This window comes from Oncorhynchus keta, chromosome 30 (assembly GCF_023373465.1).
Source record: "Oncorhynchus keta strain PuntledgeMale-10-30-2019 chromosome 30, Oket_V2, whole genome shotgun sequence".
In the NCBI taxonomy this organism is placed as follows: Eukaryota; Metazoa; Chordata; class Actinopteri; order Salmoniformes; family Salmonidae; genus Oncorhynchus; species Oncorhynchus keta.
Genome location: NC_068450.1, coordinates 25205219 through 25224388, shown reverse-complemented (window position 1 = coordinate 25224388; position 19170 = coordinate 25205219). Strand labels below are relative to the sequence as shown.

General features: G+C 44.3%; 1 protein-coding gene across 1 annotated transcript in view; it reads right to left on the bottom strand.

Moving 5' to 3' along the window:
- The window catches only part of LOC118371217 (capping protein-inhibiting regulator of actin dynamics-like), a 32196-nt gene extending 14805 nt beyond the window's left edge, over positions 1-17391 (bottom strand). The window contains exons 1-10 of the mRNA XM_052487001.1: positions 17085-17391; positions 9778-9860; positions 6306-6480; positions 5623-5755; positions 4426-4464; positions 4216-4371; positions 4074-4151; positions 3849-3926; positions 3655-3813; positions 2740-2805 (exon numbers count right to left, since the gene is read on the bottom strand). Of these exons, the coding sequence (XP_052342961.1) occupies positions 2740-2805; positions 3655-3813; positions 3849-3926; positions 4074-4151; positions 4216-4371; positions 4426-4464; positions 5623-5755; positions 6306-6480; positions 9778-9860; positions 17085-17119 (1002 nt within the window). The 5' untranslated portion in view covers positions 17120-17391. The remainder of the gene's footprint in view (positions 1-2739; positions 2806-3654; positions 3814-3848; positions 3927-4073; positions 4152-4215; positions 4372-4425; positions 4465-5622; positions 5756-6305; positions 6481-9777; positions 9861-17084) is intronic.
- Positions 17392-19170: the final 1779 nt, after the last annotated feature.

The following is a 19170-nucleotide window of genomic DNA, read 5'->3' as shown; positions in this document are numbered from 1 at the left end:
CGCTCCTCTTATGGCTTGTTCAACAGTACGCTCCTCTTATGGCTTGTTCAACAGTACGCTCCCTCTTATGGCTTGTTCAACAGTACGCTCCCTCTTATGGCTTGTTCAACAGTACGCTTGTTCCAGTACGCTCTCTATGGCTTGTTCAACAGTACGCTCCCTCTTATGGCTTGTTCAACAGTACGCTCCCTCTTATGGCTTGTTCAACAGTACGCTCCCTCTTATGGCTTGTTCAACAGTACGCTCCCTCTTATGGCTTGTTCAACAGTACGCTCCCTCTTATGGCTTGTTCAACAGTACGCTCCCTCTTATGGCTTGTTCAACAGTACGCTCCCTCTTATGGCTTGTTCAACAGTACGCCCCCTCTTATGGCTTGTTCAACAGTACGCCCCCTCTTCTTGCTTGTTACAGCTCTGGGTCAAGCCAAAACATCTCAAACAAGGCAAAACACAAGCACATGACAACTATTTGGAGGTTCAGGCACAAACTATTGCATCTGTGTGTGTGTGTGTGTGTGTGTGTGTGTGAACAGTCAGCAACTTCTGAAAATCACACATGGTAGGATACAGTAGTCCTGTTTTGTGCCCATGGGACTATCCCCTATCTTTCTGACATCCCACAAGGCACCAGTTAAGACGTTATCCCTACCTATATATATGTCCATAACTATCTCAAATACCCGATATCCCTGTACATCCACTGGTAATGGCACCCCATGTATATATCCAATCGTTACTCATTGTGGATTTATTCCTTGTGTTAGAAAAATTATATTATTTCTCTCTGCATTGTTGGGAAGGACTGTAAGCAGTTTATTGTTAGTCTACACTGGTTGTTTACAAACCAAATGAGATTTTAAATTGCTGAATGGAGTCAGGTACTCTCTGGAGGTTTTCCCCTCCATTCTGACCTGTTAAACTCATGGCTATGTGGAAAAGACAGCGGAAGAGAAAAATGGTCTGCCATCATTGATAGAAAAGTAATAGAAGCTCCGTGCAATTCTACACATTTTGCCATAGTGTGGAGGCAAAGATTTGCCGTTTTTAATATGATAACTGATGATCAATGGGCCCCTGCCCAGTCGGTAATTTGACCATGCTTACTACAAGTTTAGATAGCTGGCCGCTGGACTAACTTAACAATCACACATTGCACCCCGGACCAACAGGGAGGACGGGCTCATCACTGGTCTACATATTGTGGATGTATGAAGCTCAACAATGTCTCCATCCTGATTCACTCCTATTGCTCAACACTGCTCAACATCTGACATGAAAGCTTTCATACCTCATCAAAAGACACACAGCTTTCATACTTCATCAAAAGACACACAGCTTTCATACGTCATCAAAAGACACACAGCTTTCATACGTCATCAAAAGACACACAGCTTTCATACGTCCTCAAAAGACACACAGCTTTCATACCTCATCAAAAGACACACAGCTTTCATACGTCATCAAAAGACACACAGCTTTCATACGTCATCAAAAGACACACAGCTTTCATACGTCATCAAAAGACACACAGCTTTCATACGTCATCAAAAGACACACAGCTTTCATACGTCCTCAAAAGACACACAGCTTTCATACGTCCTCAAAAGACACACAGCTTTCATACGTCCTCAAAAGACACACAGCTTTCATACGTCCTCAAAAGACACACAGCTTTCATACGTCCTCAAAAGACACACAGCTTTCATACCTCATCAAAAGACACACAGCTTTCATACCTCATCAAAAGACACACAGCTTTCATACGTCATCAAAAGACACACAGCTTTCATACGTCATCAAAAGACACACAGCTTTCATACTTCATCAAAAGACACACAGCTTTCATACTTCATCAAAAGACACACAGCTTTCATACGTCATCAAAAGACACACAGCTTTCATACTTCATCAAAAGACACAGCTTTCATACTTCATCAAAAGACACACAGCTTTCATACTTCATCAAAAGACACACAGCTTTCATACTTCATCAAAAGACACACAGCTTTCATACTTCATCAAAAGACACACAGCTTTCATACTTCAAAAGAAAGATGTGCTCTGAGACTTCAACTCATGGAATTCGTCTGGAGGACATTAATTTATTCTTAAAATCAAATGACAAAATAGCCCACTCATATTCTGATTGGTCATGGTGATCAAATGATCAGGAAGATTGTTCACAGTGTCCACTTAACAGGAAGCGCATAACAAAAACAAAGAAGTAAACTAGAGACATGGATAACTGGTTATTACCTGGTCATCATCACTGTCGGTCCCTTCCAGACTCAGCTTTCCTCTGCACCGGTTTGGAAGACTGGAATTAGAGACAAAAGACAATGCACAGCTTTGGCAGTAATAGATCTTCATGGCAAAAGACAACGACAATGATTCATCAAAAGACACACAGTTTCATACTTCACCATTCAAAGGCATTATTATGACATCCTCTCCTCAACAGCCTTTCATGTTCAAAAGAAAGATGTGCTCTGAGACTCAATTGTAATGGCAACATACCATACGTTTTAATACCATTCACTGGTCATGGAATTCGTCTGGGAGGAGTCATTTATAATAGGGACTGATTTATTCTTAAAATCAAATGACAAAATAGCCCACTCATATTCTGATTGGTCATGGTGATCAAATGATCAGGAAGATTGTTCACAGTGTCCACTTAACAGGAAGCGCATAACAAAAACAAAGAAGTAAACTAGAGACATGGATAACTGGTTATTACCTGGTCTTCATCACTGTCGGTCCCTTCCAGACTCAGGGAGCTGTTCCTCTGCACCGGTTTGGAAGACTGGAATTAGAGACAGATGGGATGAGACAATGCAGTTAGAAAAAGGGTGATTGGCAGTAATAGATCTGTAGACCGCAGGTGGCTGGGGGCACCTTAATTGGGGAGGACAGGCTCATTGTAATGGCTGGAACGAAATTCCTGGAATGATATCAAACACATGGTTTCCATACGTTTTAATACCATTCACTGCATTCCAGGCATTATTATGAGCCATCCTCTCCTCAACAGCCTCCTGTGACTGTTTCAGAGACGGAGGAAGCATGACTGCATGGAGTCATGACCTGTTTCAACAGAGACGGAGGAGAGCCTAGCTTGACCTGTTTCATGAGAGGAGGAGAGCATGAACCTGTTTCAACAGGTATGTGACCTTGTATATCTATTGTATGTGCAGAGACGGAGGAGACCGTGTGACCTGCAGAGACGGAGGAGAGCCTAGCCTGATGACCTGTTTCAACAGAGACGGAGGAGAGCCTTATAATAGGGACTGAACAGAGACGGAAGAGATTAGCTGACCTGTTTCAGCAGAATCTGGTGACAACAGAGACGGAGGAGAGCCTCCTGATGACCTAACATGAAGTTGACCACACAGACCCCTGATGACCTGTTTCATAGCCTGATGACCAGTCCTGACTGCATAATGATGACCTGTTTCAACAGAGACGGAGGAGAGCCTAGCCTGATGACCTGTTTCAGGGACAGTGATGACCTGTTTCAGACGGAGGAGAGCCTAGCCTGATGACCTGTTTCAACAGAGACGGAGGAGAGCCTGGGACCTGTTTCAGGGCAGGCCTAGCCTGATCTTCTGAAAGAGTTCCTGATGACCTGTTTCATCCATCTTGACCTTCACACACAGAGACGGAGGAGAGACGGAGGAGAGCCTAGCCTGATGACCTGTTTCAACAGAGACGGAGGAGAGCCTAGCCTGATGACCTGTTTCAACAGAGACGGAGGAGAGCCTAGCCTGATGACCTGTTTCAACAGAGACGGAGGAGAGCCTAGCCTGATGACCTGTTTCAACAGGGAGGAGAGCCTAGCCTGATGACCTGTTTCAACAGAGACGGAGGAGAGCCTAGCCTGATGACCTGTTTCAACAGAGACGGAGGAGAGCCTAGCCTGATGACCTGTTTCAACAGAGACGGAGGAGGGCCTGTTTCAGCCTGATGACCTGTTTCAACAGAGACGGAGGAGAGCCTAGCCTGATGACCTGTTTCAACAGAGACGGAGGAGAGCCTGAGACCTGTTTCAACAGAGACGGAGGAGAGCCTGACCTGTTTCAACAGAGACGGAGGAGAGCCTAGCCTGATGACCTGTTTCAACAGAGACGGAGGAGAGCCTAGCCTGATGACCTGTTTCAACAGAGACAGAGAGCGGAGACCTGTTTCAGAGACGGAGGAGAGCTAGCCTGATGACCTGTTTCAACAGAGACGGAGGAGAGCCTAGCCTGATGACCTGTTTCAACAGAGACGGAGGAGAGCCTAGCCTGATGACCTGTTTCAACAGAGACGGAGGAGAGCCTAGCCTGATGACCTGTTTCAACAGAGACGGAGGAGAGCCTAGCCTGATGACCTGTTTCAACAGAGACGGAGGAGAGCCTACCTGTTGTTTCAACAGCCTGATGACCTGTTTCAACAGAGACGGAGGAGAGCCTAGCCTGATGACCTGTTTCAACAGAGACGGAGGAGAGCCTAGCCTGATGACCTGTTTCAACAGAGACGGAGGAGAGCCTAGCCTGATGACCTGTTTCAACAGAGACGGAGGAGAGCCTAGCCTGATGACCTGTTTCAACAGAGACGGAGGAGAGCCTAGCCTGATGACCTGTTTCAACAGAGACGGAGGAGAGCCTAGCCTGATGACCTGTTTCAACAGAGACGGAGGAGAGCCTAGCCTGATGACCTGTTTCAACAGAGACGGAGGAGAGCCTAGCCTGATGACCTGTTTCAACAGAGACGGAGGAGAGCCTAGCCTGGTGACCTGTTTCAACCGAGACGGAGGAGAGCCTAGCCTGATGACCTGTTTCAACAGAGACGGAGGAGAGCCTGATTGTTTCAGCTGGAGCTGCAGGGGAATAACATACTTATCAACCACTCCTACCTATTTTCAAGTGTTTTCAGTATTTTTATGTGTTCATAGGGAGTGGCTATCATGATGTGTGTGCAGGATTAGTTTACTAAGCAGAGTGACTTTTCCTGTCAGACCAAGTGTTCTCCAAGACCATGCTATCCAACCCATTGGTAGAGAACTCTTCTCAAAGTAGAATGATAAGTGAAAGTCTGTTAAAGAAATAATAGCTCCTCTCTAGCTGAGAAATAGACTGTGTGTGGTGAAAGAAAGCGGTACCACAGACACACAAACTGAAAATACTCTATTAGTATGAACTCAACTGCTCCCAAAGACACAGTCTCAGGTCTGTTTCCTCACAGGCTTTAGAATCCATATCCTTCTCCAAAATGACTGAACAACACCAGCCAAGTCTCTCTCTCTCGAGATTATCTCCTCCTTGTTCTAGCATGTGGTTGTGCCTAGCCAACACTAGCTGTGTTGTGCTTCTGAGTTCTGTACGTACACTCTGACCTTCAGTGGGATGCTGTCTAGAACAGGTGACAACTAAGGATGAGCCTTGGCTAACTAGCGCCCAGTCTAACCAGCTTATGACCAGACGGGCTAATTTTATACCCAGGTTCTACAGACGGAGTGGCAACGCTAACACCGATGGAGAGACCTGAATGTCGGAGATGGTAAAGTATAGGAGCATAGCTACAACAGGTCATATTACAGCCAGTCCCAGTGTGGAGGAATAGGAGAGGCTCTACTACCCACCTGTAGAGACTTGACTTTCCCATGGATGCTGTCCTGAGAGACTCCTAGACCCTCAGTCACCTCTGACAGGGGAGATTCAGAGACAAAGACACTGTCATGTGACAGAGCCTTATTACCCATATTTATTTTTGACCTTTGAAAGAAAGAAATAGAACAAAAAAATGACAGATCAGAACATTTGCGCTTCTAGGCAGTGGCTGGGTCATCTCCATTCAATCATGTAGGACTAAGTCTAATAAAGTTTGTAGAAAAACCTAAAAAGCAGAAATGACAAGTCCCTAGCCCTGCCTCAGTCCCAAATGGCACCCTACTCCCTGTATGGTGCACTACATTTAACCAGAACCCTATGGACCCTGGTCAAACGTAGTGCATCAAATAGGGAGCCATTTGGGACGCAGACCCTGAATCTGCAGCAGGTAGCCTATAAGGCTGCATGCTTAAAAAATAAATATTCACTAAGCTCTAGAATGAGCGGAGAAGACTGGGTTTATTATTCAGGTGACTAAGTGGTAGGGAGAACGTTCATTTCCAGCAGTCCACTCTAAATTAGGACAAATATGTACCTTTAAAGTTGTAACCATATGTAGAGCAGACTTCACACTACCCGGGAGAAATTCTATGACTCATTTGTTCCTTGGGAATAAAATGAAATTGCCTGTATTGTGAAAAGAAAACCATCTTACCCAGAACCCTCGTCTTTCTCAGAGCGGATGAGAAGTGCAGGTTCGGGGGCGTTGACATTGTCACTAGACTGGCTACACTTCAACCCACTGTCCCCCCTGGCAGGAGCAGCAGCCTCCTTTCTCTTCTTCTTAGAAAATAAGTTCTTGAAGGTCTGGAACTTGGACTTCTTCTTGCCTACAGTGAAGATCACATTAAGAATAGAGCATGGCAGAGGTTATTCATCTCCAGTTAACAAATGGGACCTATTCCTTCACTACCAGTTTTCACCAGTTTTTAACCATATTCTTTATCATTTTCCTTCACATCTTTCCACCACTGAACAAATAAGACCACCTAACTGAAAGCTTTGTAACGAACCTCAATCATTATTTGAAATGTAACTATTCCCTCATGTGAACTCAAGTGAGAGTAGTTACCCTGCTGGTCATAAACCCAGGTAGCATTAATGAGATAGTAAAAATACTCCCACTGGTCCATTTACATTAGCACCACAGTAGAAATTCTCAACACCTCTTTTTAACTACTTCAAGTGTTTTTTTGTGAGTGTAAACTCTCTCAACTTCTTTGTTGAGAATAATAGCAGGCCAAGATCTGAGACATTTGCTAGGTGATAAGGGTGGTGCCTACAGCTCATGAATACAACACATCAAGCTATTTTAGAAACAATATGTCGATTACGCCAAAGTAGCAGCATAACCAGAAACAAAGCAGAATGGCCAATTCTTAAAAGAGAAGGTCAAGTTAGTTGGATCCATAGAAATGTTGCCAATATTTGGGAGGGGATGACTACAACATGAACAATCCTCGGATGGAGCCCTTCAGCAGCCAGGAATGCAATCGTCTGATTAAAGAGTGAGTGCTGCTTGGAGGCTTGAAGCTTGCAAGTGAGAGACTATTTATATATAAAGCCACACCATCCCGTGACTGGCTCACATGCTCTGGAAAAGACTTTGAGATCCAACTGTAGACAAGGCCTAGAGCTGGTATGATCACACACTTTAAACTGGCCCATTCAGTATGGCTGGAAAAGTCAACAATTCATGGAAAACGTTATCCCAATAGGAGAGGCACTACATATTTTGGATGCATACTGTACATATAGCTGAAAATGTAAACACAAAGACATTCTGTTCAGAGAGGGTCTTTTTGTCAAACAGGCTAAATGTAGGCCTAAATGGGACACATGAAGGAGATGCATGACCAGGAGATAAACAGTCAGAAACAGAAACTGAATTTACTTGTTGATCTGGAGACCACTGCCGTACCCAACCACAACTTACTCCCCTTGAGCTGATGTTCAACCTATTACAAACTGTTATCCCAGGTAAACGTGGTCCTTTGTAGCTCAGTTGGTATATAGCATGGCACTTGTAATGGCAGGGTACGTGGTCTATTCCCGGGACCAGCCATAAAGAAAATGTATGCACACATGACTAAGTCACTTTGGATAAAGGCGTCTGCTAATTGACATAATAATAATAATAATAATAATAATAATAATAATAATAATAATAATAATAATAATAATAATAATATTATTATTATTATTATTATTATATACACTCACTGCTCAGTTTATTGTTAGGTACACCACCTCGTTCATGAAAAAGTATCGCTCCTACAGACAGTGAGTCACGTGGCCGTGGCTTGCTATATAAAGCAGGCAGACAGGCATCGAGGCATTCAGTTACTGTTCCATTGAACGTTAGAATGGGAAAAACGAGTGACCTAAGCGACTGAGCGTGGTATGATCGTCGGTGCCTGGACTTTTCAAGCACGAAAGTGTCTAGGGTTTACCGAGAAGGTTGTTGATGAGAGAGGTGGAAGGAGAATGGAAAGAATCATGCAAGCTAACAGGCAGACCATAAACAAACAAATAATGGTGCAGTACAACAATGGTGTGTAGAACGGCATCTTGGAACGCACAATTCGTCAGTCCTCGTCATGGATGGGCTATTACCCGAGGACGACCACACTAGGTTCCACTCCTATCAGCTAAAAACAAGAAGTGTCTCCAGTGGGCACACGATCACCAACACTGGACAATTGAGTAGTGGAAAAACATTGCCTGGTTCGACAAAATTCCAGTTCCTGTAGCATCATGCTGATGGCAGAGTCAGGATTTGGTGTAAGCAGCACGAGTCCATGGACCCATCCTGCCTCGTACAGGCTGGTGCCGGTGGTATACTGGTGTGGGGAATATTTTCCTGGGACACGTTAGGTCCCTTTATACCAATTCAGCAACTAACGTTTCCGACACCTTATAGAATCTATTCCCTGAAGAATTCACCCTGTTCTGGAGGAAAAGTGGGGTCCGAAGCAGAACTTTTATGAAAAAAAATATGTTATTTATTGAACCTTTATTTAACTAGGCAAGTCAGTTATGAACAAATTCTTATTTACAATGACAGCCTACACCGGCCAAACCCGGACGACGCTGGGCCAATTGTGCGTCACCATATGGGACTACCAATCACAGCCGGGTTTGATACAGCCTGGACTTGAATCAGGGTGTCAGTAGTGATGACTCAAGCACAGAGGCAGTACCTTAGACCGCTGCGCCACTCGGGAGTATTAGATGGTTGTACCTAATAAACTGTGTATTATAAATAAAAAAATCTTGGGAAGAGTCATGACCAAGACCTAGTCTGTAGTACACAAAGAACTACTATCTTGACTGAAGATTAACTCCTTGGAATATTCACCCCTGTCCCCCACTATCCTCCCAGGTCGTCACGAGGATACTGCCATGAGGCAGCCGCCCATCAGGGTATTCCAAATTATCCCCCGGCCAGCACACCGCCAGCCATTGACAAATTATTTATTTTAATGTACTTTGCCCTCCGTGCTCCGCTTTAGAAATTCAATCTGATAGAGTAGATTATTCCCCTTTTCAATGGGAGCTATTCCTGAAGGAAAGGGCTAATCCACGTCCCAGCTAGCCCTCCAGAGACGCTTCCCAGCCTGACCTTGCAGATCCTGACTTCCTTGTTCCCAGAGCGCATCACAGCAGGGTGAAGGGTTGGCAGACAGACAGTGGGAAAATGTGTTCTTATGTTCTTATTTTTTGTACTTAATTTCCTGCCAATAAAACTATAAGAAAATCTCCTTCCTAAGCTTGACCTGATCCTCCCTGAAGCCCAGTGCTCCCTGCAATAAAGAGATAATAGCACACTGGTCTCGAAGAAACACTGATACTTTAGCATGGATCTTGTGGAAGGATTCTCATCATGATAAAATCATCTCACTTCAACTTGCAATGAACCACAAGGCTTCTCAGACGCAAATCTTCAGGGGAGGCATAGATCCACAGATTAGATACTGTAAAGATTAGATACTGTAAATCTGATGAAATAGGATCTGCTGTCACACATTGACCATAGCACTACCACAGACGGACAGAGTTCCATGACCAGAGAAAAGTGAAAAGCCCCTTTAAAGGGCTAGCAATTAGTTAAAGTATGGGTATACCTGTGCACTCTTCAGTGGTGTCTGCTGGATCCTGGTTGGTCAACACATCTGATGGTCCAGAGGCCATGATACTGCAGTCACTGCTGGGAGATAGAGTCATTTACTAAGGAGCAGAGGGAGAGAGTCATTTTTTAAAACCTTTATTTAACTAGGCAAGCCAGTTAAGAACAAATTCTTATTTACAATGACGGCCTAGGAACAGTGGGTTAACTGCCTTGTTCAGGAGGAGAACGACAGATTTGTACCTTGTCAGCTCGGGGATTCAATCTAGCAATCTTTCGGTTACTGGCACAACACTAACCACTAGGCTACCTGCCACCCCATTGACTATGGCGCAGAGGGAGAGAGCCATTGACTATGGCGCAGAGGGAGAGAGCCATTGACTATGGCGCAGAGGGAGAGAGCCATTGACTATGGCGCAGAGGGAGAGAGCCATTGACTATGGCGCAGAGGGAGAGAGCCATTGACTATGGCGCAGAGGGAGAGAGCCATTGACTATGGCGCAGAGGGGGAGATAATTAGCTATATTATTGAAGGAAGCCTTCCAGGGATTTGAGCAACTAATAATGAGACCACAGTACAATGTAGATTAAATCAGGCACTATTTCATTCATCCCTATTTACTGTAACTCAGCTGTGTGCATCTCCACTGAGGGCAACAACCACATCCATAACCCTGCTCTCTATAGAAGGAGAGATCAGGGATGGTCTCAGCCAACCAATCTCTCTCTACTACAATGCCCTCAGTGACACCGCCCTGTCATGTCACAGGATGAGGCGGAGATAAGCAGCCTGTGCCTGGGGCAGATTATTGGAGGGGGCTGCCTGGGGCTGGAGCTAGAGCTGGTCTGGAGCTCCCAGCAGGATAGCCTCAGACACGCCATGCCGACCCAGCAGGAGGAAGCCATCAGCGGTCAGTGACAGCTAGACTCAACCCCTGGCCCCACGGAATGGTTAAACAGGATGTGGAGGCAATTTGGATTTCGACCGCACATGCAAAACGAATTACTCCGTTAATAAGGTAATTACCTCCTCCGCCTATATGGCTTCATGCCAACTCTGTCAAGAACCTGATGAGCTCAGAGCGGCTATGTTTGTCAAAATCTATATCCATGTCTCGGGGGCGGTCTTAATGAAGAATTCTCAAATATAATATCTTAGGATTGACTTGTTTATTTCTACATTAGCTTAAGTCTGGATGTGATGACTATAAGAGCAAGGAACACTCAACAAAAACAGTGAACGAAATGATTAGAAGTTACAATACTAAAACTTGTAACCATTACACCCAGAAGCGTAGTACAAATACCGGAGGCAGTCAGAGAATAAATATAAACTCAGCTGAGAAAATTCAAAGGCAGTACTTGGACTCCGCTTCCTGGTGTGACATAAGCTGCTGGAAGCCTCCTGTGTCTGCGGTTACATAACATCTACAGTTACATCGCCGCTGAAGTCCAAGGCCCTGTCCCAATAGCTTAAAGCTATTCAACTCAGCCTGAGACTACCCCATCCATGTCATTGTTGTTCAATAAGAACAGAATGTTCCTTGTGTGAGATAAAACATGTGCCTTCTGTATCTGAAATCTTCTTCAATAATCAATAAACACATGGCAACATCATTATTCCAGCTGTGAGAATATCATATGTTGAACTCCTAACTGCAGGCCTTTTTCAGTGCATTTGATTACATTAGTTGTTTCAACCATTTACAAACCCTTGACAGTTATAAATAAACATACATTCAAACTGGCTTCCCTGTTCCCCTGGCAATGCTTGTACCAAACAGTACAACAGACAGGCCCACTCCAGACTAGCTAAAGTTACTACTAGACAACACATTGTCTGAGAAACTGAACCTTCTCTCGGGTGTTTTCTGTTAGAATAGTTATGAAAACCAATCTAACAAAAAGCACCTGAGAAAAAGTTCCGTTTCTCAGACAATGTGTTGTCTAGTAGTAACTTTACTGAACTAAAGATATTATATAAACATTCTAAGTATTATTTTGTGAGTTGAAACATTCCGCGATGTTTGTCAGCCCTTTGAATTGAGAGAGAGAGAGGGAGAGAGAAAGAGATCCAATCGGCCTCTTCATTTCCTCTGTATCTCTGAGTAAATGTTACCTGCTTCGCAGAGAAATAACACTTCAGAGATGAAACCCCCCACCACCAATACCAAGGGAGACAATGTGTGACTGAAACCCTCCACCACCAACACCAAGGGAGACAATGTGTGACTGAAACCCCCCACCACCAATACCAAGGGAGACAATGTGTGACTGAAACCCTCCACCACCAACACCAAGGGAGACAATGTGTGACTGAAACCCCCACCACCAATACCAAGGGAGACAATGTGTGACTGAAACCCCCACCACCAATACCAAGGGAGACAATGTGTGACTGAAACCCTCCACCACCAATACCAAGGGAGACAATGTGTGACTGAAACCCTCCACCACCAATACCAAGGGAGACAATGTGTGACTGAAACCCCCCACCACCAATACCAAGGGAGACAATGTGTGACTGAAACCCTCCACCACCAATACCAAGGGAGACAATGTGTGACTGAAACCCCCCACCACCAATACCAAGGGAGACAATGTGTGACTGAAACCCTCCACCACCAATACCAAGGGAGACAATGTGTGACCCCCACCAGCAATACCAAGGAAACCCCCCACCACAATACCAAGGAGACAATGTGACAATACCAAGGGAGACAATGTGTGACTGAAACCCCCACCACCAATACCAAGGGAGACAATGTGTGACTGAAACCCTCCACCACCAATACCAAGGGAGACAATGTGTGACTGAAACCCCCACCACCAATACCAAGGGAGACAATGTGTGACTGAAACCCCCCACCACCAATACCAAGGGAGACAATGTGTGACTGAAACCCTCCACCACCAACACCAAGGGAGACAATGTGTGACTGAAACCCCCCACCACCAATACCAAGGGACAATGAAACCCCCACCACCAATACCAAGGAGACAATGTGACTGAAACCCTCCACCACCAACACCAAGGGAGACAATGTGTGACTGAAACCCCCACCACCAATACCAAGGAGACAATGTGTGACTGAAACCCTCCACCACCAATACCAAGGGAGACAATGTGTGACTGAAACCCCCACCAGCAATACCAAGGGAGACAATGTGTGACTGAAACCCTCCACCACCAACACCAAGGAGACAATGTGTGACTGAAACCCCCACCACCAATACCAAGGAGACAATGTGTGACTGAAACCCTCCACCACCAATACCAAGGGAGACAATGTGTGACTGAAACCCCCCACCACCAATACCAAGGGAGACAATGTGTGACTGAAACCCTCCACCACCAACACCAAGGGAGACAATGTGTGACTGAAACCCCCCACCACCAATACCAAGGGAGACAATGTGTGACTGAAACCCCCCACTACCAATACATCTACAACACAAACACACAGACACATCACACACAGTCGATTAAGACTAGGGGATAATAAGAGACTGAGGATCTGTATAGACTAGACCATGGGAAGGAGTACTACTTGTGACCAACAGAGAGCATTCTGGGGAGAATGCAGCCTGGGGTTGTCGTCACAGCTAGCCTATGAACCATAACCTCCCAGGGTCTGACCATGTGACCAACCCCAGTCACACAGCTCTGCTTCCACAGATTAACATCCTCTAGAAAAGGAGAGGACACAACTGAGTACGCACGACGCAGTGGGGCAACATGGTTCAGGGGCAGGAGGGTTCAGCTGGGCTAATGGACTGACCTTGGACTGACTCCAATACTGACCAACAGCGATGACGTCCTCTGTTTCATGTCTTAACTTTTCAGGGGTTGAAAGGGAAGAGAGTTGGTGGGAAGGAGCAGTATTACATTATGAGAACAAAAGAGCTTGTTAGATAAACAAAAAACATTATTTAGAAGATGAGAAAATACTTGATCAATACTTGATCACAGGGAGTTCAACAGTTGAGTCGGCCAGTTCCAAGACACAGCCAGGTTTGAGTATTGTTTTTGTACTGGGCTATCCCCTATTTCAGTACTGAGCAATCCCCTATTTCAGAGCCAGATATGAGGAGTCACCTATGTTTTGCAATCAAGCAACTAGCAAGGTGTACGAGACAGACAACACCTTGATTCTAATGTTCACACACTCTCAGTGTCCTCGGAGACCATATTCTTCTCAACATCCAGGATACTTATAGTATTTGTGGAAAAGGAAATACGGAGTTTGTAGGAGTTCACATTATTTCATATCAAACCATATCTGAAGTCAATCCAATATAGACTAATATGCCTATGTAACAGCGCAAATAAATAAATAAATAAGGAATTACATTAAGTAGGGACGGTACACAACACATTCCACTCAGTTATGTTGAACACAACAATTCTCAGAAACAGCAAGGTTTTTATGCATGTTTTTTTAAAGGTTAAAAATAAAACGCTCCATGTGAATATATTTAGCAGTAATGCCAAGCAATGATACTGGCCATTTTGTTTGATAGTTTATACAGGCATGCCTTTAAATTATAACTGGCGCAAGAGTCCTCTGGCAGTCTAACTTATACACATAGCCTGTGAAAGTATTCAGACCCCTTTACTTTTTCCATATCTTCTTACGTTACAGCCTTCCTCATTAATCTACACACAATACCCCATAATGACAAAGCGAGCTGCCCGACTGGCCAAACTGAGCAATCGTGGGAGGAGGGCCTTGGTCAGGGAGGTGACCAAGAACGCGATGTTCCTCTGTGGAGAAACAACCATCTCTGCAGCACTCCACCAATCAGGCCTTTATGGTAGAGTGGCCAGACGGAAGCCACTCCTCAGTAAAATACACATGACAGCCCGCTTGGAGTTTGCCAAAAGGCACCTCAAGATTCTCTGGTCTAATGAAACCAAGATTGAACTCTTTAGCCTGAATGCCAAGCGTCATGTCTGGAGGAAACCTGGCACCATCCCTCCGGTGAAGAATGGTGGTGGCAGCATCATGCTCTGGGGATGTTTTTCAGCGGCAGGGACTGGGAGTCTAGCCAGGATCGAGCGGAAGATGAAAGAAGCAAAGACAGATCCTTGATGAAAACCTGCTCCAGAGCGCTCAGGACCTCAGACTGGGGTGAAGGTTCACCTTCCAACAGGACAACGACCCTAAGCACACAGCTAAGACAACGCAGGAGTTGCTTCGGGACAAGTCTCTGAATGTCCTTGAGTAGCCCAGCCAGAGCTCGGACATGAACCTGATCTAACATCTCTGGAGACCCCTGAAAATAGCTGTGCAGCAATGCTCCCCATCCAACCTGGCAAAGATTGAGAAGATCTGCAGAGAAGAACGGGAGGAACTCCCCAAATACAGGTGTGCCAAGCTTGTAGAGTCATTCACAAGAAGACTTGAGGCTGTAATCACTGCCAAAGGTGCTTCAAAGTATTTAGTAAAGGGTCAGAATACTTATGTAAATGTGAGATTTCAGGGTTTAATAATTTTTTTGCTTCGTCAGTATGGGGTATTGTGTATAGATTGATGAGTGAATTAAAAAAATCTATTTTAAAATAATAATACCAAGTGTGGACAAAGTCAAGGGGTCTGAATACTTTCCGAAGGCACCGTAGATGATGTGCAGTGTAGTTCATTAGTAGTGGGTGTAGTAGGCCAGTAGCCCTACATAAAGATGTCCAAACTGAATGCAATCTGGCTAAACCATCGATTCCCCAGAACATACAAGATGATCACAGCAACCAAACAGCAGCTCCAATGAAACTTAACAGGAGAAGCACAGTACCCGGGACAAGGCTACTGCAGGGCACAGCTGCCTGGAAGGAAGAACTCCTAGAGTAGTTACAATGGGCGGACTTTCAGGATATCAAGGAAGGATGTTCCGTCTTTTTTTTATTGGAGGTTCAACCCACCATTCTCTGTTATGCTGAGTGAACACTTTTCATTGGGTGGCGCCCCCATATATGAGGCTGCATATCCAATTGGATGGTCTGCTCATCACAGTACAGTTTTGTTTTTTCAAAGTTTTTTTTCAGCTGTTGAGTAAAACCTCACATACCTTAATGTTTGTCTTGAACCAGAGCCACAAACCCATGGAATTTCCTCTCCTCACTCTTTCTAAATGAGAGGAGTGACTAAGTCTGACTGAGAAAAAGCTGATTGAATTTACAAGTTGCATCAAGGGTGCATTCAGTGCGGAAGGGTGAGGCCACACATCTGTCCCAAATACGAGTTGTGTGTAGCAAGAGAGACATTCTGTGTGTTGCGCTCACATGATGTTGTGTACAACAGGGCTTAACATGCGTGAATGCATTAATCTTCAATAATAGCTTGAACATATGAATCCAACAAGAGGAAAAATAAACATTTTGGTGTTAGTAGTAGAGCATAGTTCAATGCAGCCTTCCTTACCCCTGTTCTGTAGGACAAGGAGGATTAAACCAGATCAGACAAGTTCCATCTGGAAAAAGTGAGGCTTTTTTACGGTCCAATATCAAGGAAGGGTGACTGTTTAAACGAGAACCATGTGAAACGGTGCAGGTGTTCCACACATCGGAGCCAAGCTGTTTACACTAGCATGTTATGTTTTGTACTCATCTATACTGTATGTCATACATTCTCCATTTCTAAGTCCGTCTGTGTACAAGATGTTACATGAAGCCAGACTTCTGCTAAGAGGAACTTAGTTGGAACAGCTGACAGACACAAACCATGAAATGGATGTTTGGGATGTGGATGGATGTGAATAAACCGTGGCAGTAAGTTACTCACTCTGGGGGAGAAGTGCTGATCCCTTTCAGGCTGTTACTGTTAAGTGGGTCAGTTCACAGTTTAAGAAAAGGCTGCCTGGCTCTCTTTCTCACATGTTATCAATGAACTGAGTGAGGGGTCAATAAAGCTTTTATTGTCTTCTTAATGCCTTGAGACGGAAGGATAAAGGGGGAGATGGTTCTTTAACACTGCGAATAAACAGCCCCTATACAGTGCATTTACAATCTAGTCCACGAGGCTACAACAGTGGTCTTAGTTACAAATTAACTATTTATTCATCTTTTTTGACTTGCCGAATCAATGCAGGCCTACTGTGTCCTAATATTAGGGTTCAGAATCAGAACATAACTATTGCCCTTCTCTAAAGACAGACATGTACATTAAGAAGACTGCCTGGGACAAATAGCATACATGACTATGTTCACTTCAGATAAATGCTCTGGCGATACATATTTCCCCTGTCTTCATACCTTGCCAGGATATCAAACAAGTTGAACCAGAAAAGCAGAGAGAACAGACTTACTTCTTTACATGCAAGCAGCCGTAAAATCCAGCCATGGTTTCTAGTTGGGAATGTTCAAGAGATCCAGCAGGCAGTACATCCTTTCCCAGCTTGTCTGAGTGATGGCGGCAAGTGGAAGAGTCCCTGTGCAAGCCCCAGCTGCAACGTTAAAGGCCACCAGTCCACTACACACAAACACCCCTCTTCTTCATGTATATGAATTAAGACAGAACGGCAGAAAGACAACCATAAAGACACAGAGCTAACTTTGAGGCTACCTGCCCTCCCTCCCAGTGACCTGCCTACAGTGAGAGGACACTAGTGTGAATAGCCCGCCCCAAGCTACTTTTCCCACCCATCTCCACCTCCCTCCTCCCACTCCCTCCCCCGTCATTAGCCTAATCCCGAGCGGCAGCCTGCAGCTATTGTCTCAACCAGGCAGCTTACTTCCAGCCGATCTGACCCGTGTCTCTGTGATAATTAGATAGGGGGTGTCGTGAGGAGACATGAGGATTGTCCTGGCTAGGAACTCTATCCTATCCCCATCAGAAACACAAAACAGCCCAACCAAGAGTACCACCCTGCCATAGAGTGAGTCAACACAGACAACAGATGTCTAAATCTTAACCTCTAACTATGGCTAACTATGGTTCAACCTTTGTGTCATTCATGTTGGGATGTCAATTCATATGGACGACTAAGTAGAAAATCAATATGGGCTACTGATCCACAGGTTGGATAATACTTATCAGATAAACAGTCTAATTATCAGATAAACAGTACAAACCGTAATTCTGTTACCAAACTTTGCATCTGCACTGTTCAAGTAAAATGTGTTTTTGTAACTTTTTCTGTGGGAATTGTTAACAGTTGTCCTTGTGCATTGGGTTGTATGGTTTGTTTAACTTTCCAATCAGTGGATTTTGTTTGACATTTTAAAGTGAAAAATCTAAGTCTCAGCATCATTCTGTCACCATGGAATTGCCCAGAAGTATGTTGTGGCAGAATGAACTTGTGCAAAACAATAAACCTTTTACTACAACAATAGTCAAATGAATCGAATGCAACGTTTTACTCATGAACAACTCAAGTCAGTCTGAAAGTTTTTAACTGAACATCTCTATGTGAGATCGGGGTCTGAAGGATTTGGTAAAGCTGGATCAGAATACAACCAAAATGGCCAGAACTGCTTGGAATCTATCCAAGTGGAGCCATTTTCCTAGGAATAAAGAATGTGTTCACGTAAACAATCCACTGAAACTCTATTAGCTCCAGACCTCTGAGACTCCATTTCAAAATGAAATATTTCCCTCATCCTGAAAGTGTAAACACATTAGAAGCCTGTGTCACAGAGAGTAACCACAGCACTACCATAGCATTTACTCTACTTAATGACATTCCAAAGGAATATGACTTGGGTGATAACAAATAATTGATCTAATACATCATTAGAATCAATAGACTTAGCTTATCAACTCAATGTATACAATCTGGTGTCTTCTATACACCGACAGCAATCATCATCTTAGTAATGAAACATCCAGACAGACACAGAGTAGATCATCACACATGAGAAATCTCAATTCATACAAACTATATGTGGACTAATTTCAAAAACACATGTCAGTTTTACTCTTGGATTTTTGTGGTATTTCCTGAACCATTTTTAAACTGCCCCCACAGAAACCCACTGCTTTGCTCAGAACTGAGAATGTAAAGCAGCTAAACGATGGTGAGAAGGACATGAGATCATTTCTCAGTGCAAATATCAAGCATTGTGATTGTCCTCAACTTTGTGGTTTACCAAGATACTGTAGTTGAAATTCAGAGTAAAATAACACTGATTTTAACTATAGTTACTTATATAAAGTTGAATTCTGAAGAATTAAATATTTGCCCATGATTGAGCAAGAGGCCCTTTTCCCCCTGATCTCTTGAATCCCTCATCCCCTCAACAGTTTTCTCTGACTCGGGTTTCTTTAGATAACCCCTGCAGAGTACTGTTTCTTTTCTTTACAAAGCTCTTGGAATTCCTGCTCACATCTGGGACACATCTACGAGCAGCGATCTCTCTGGCTCTAATCAACTTGAATTAAGGCCATGTATG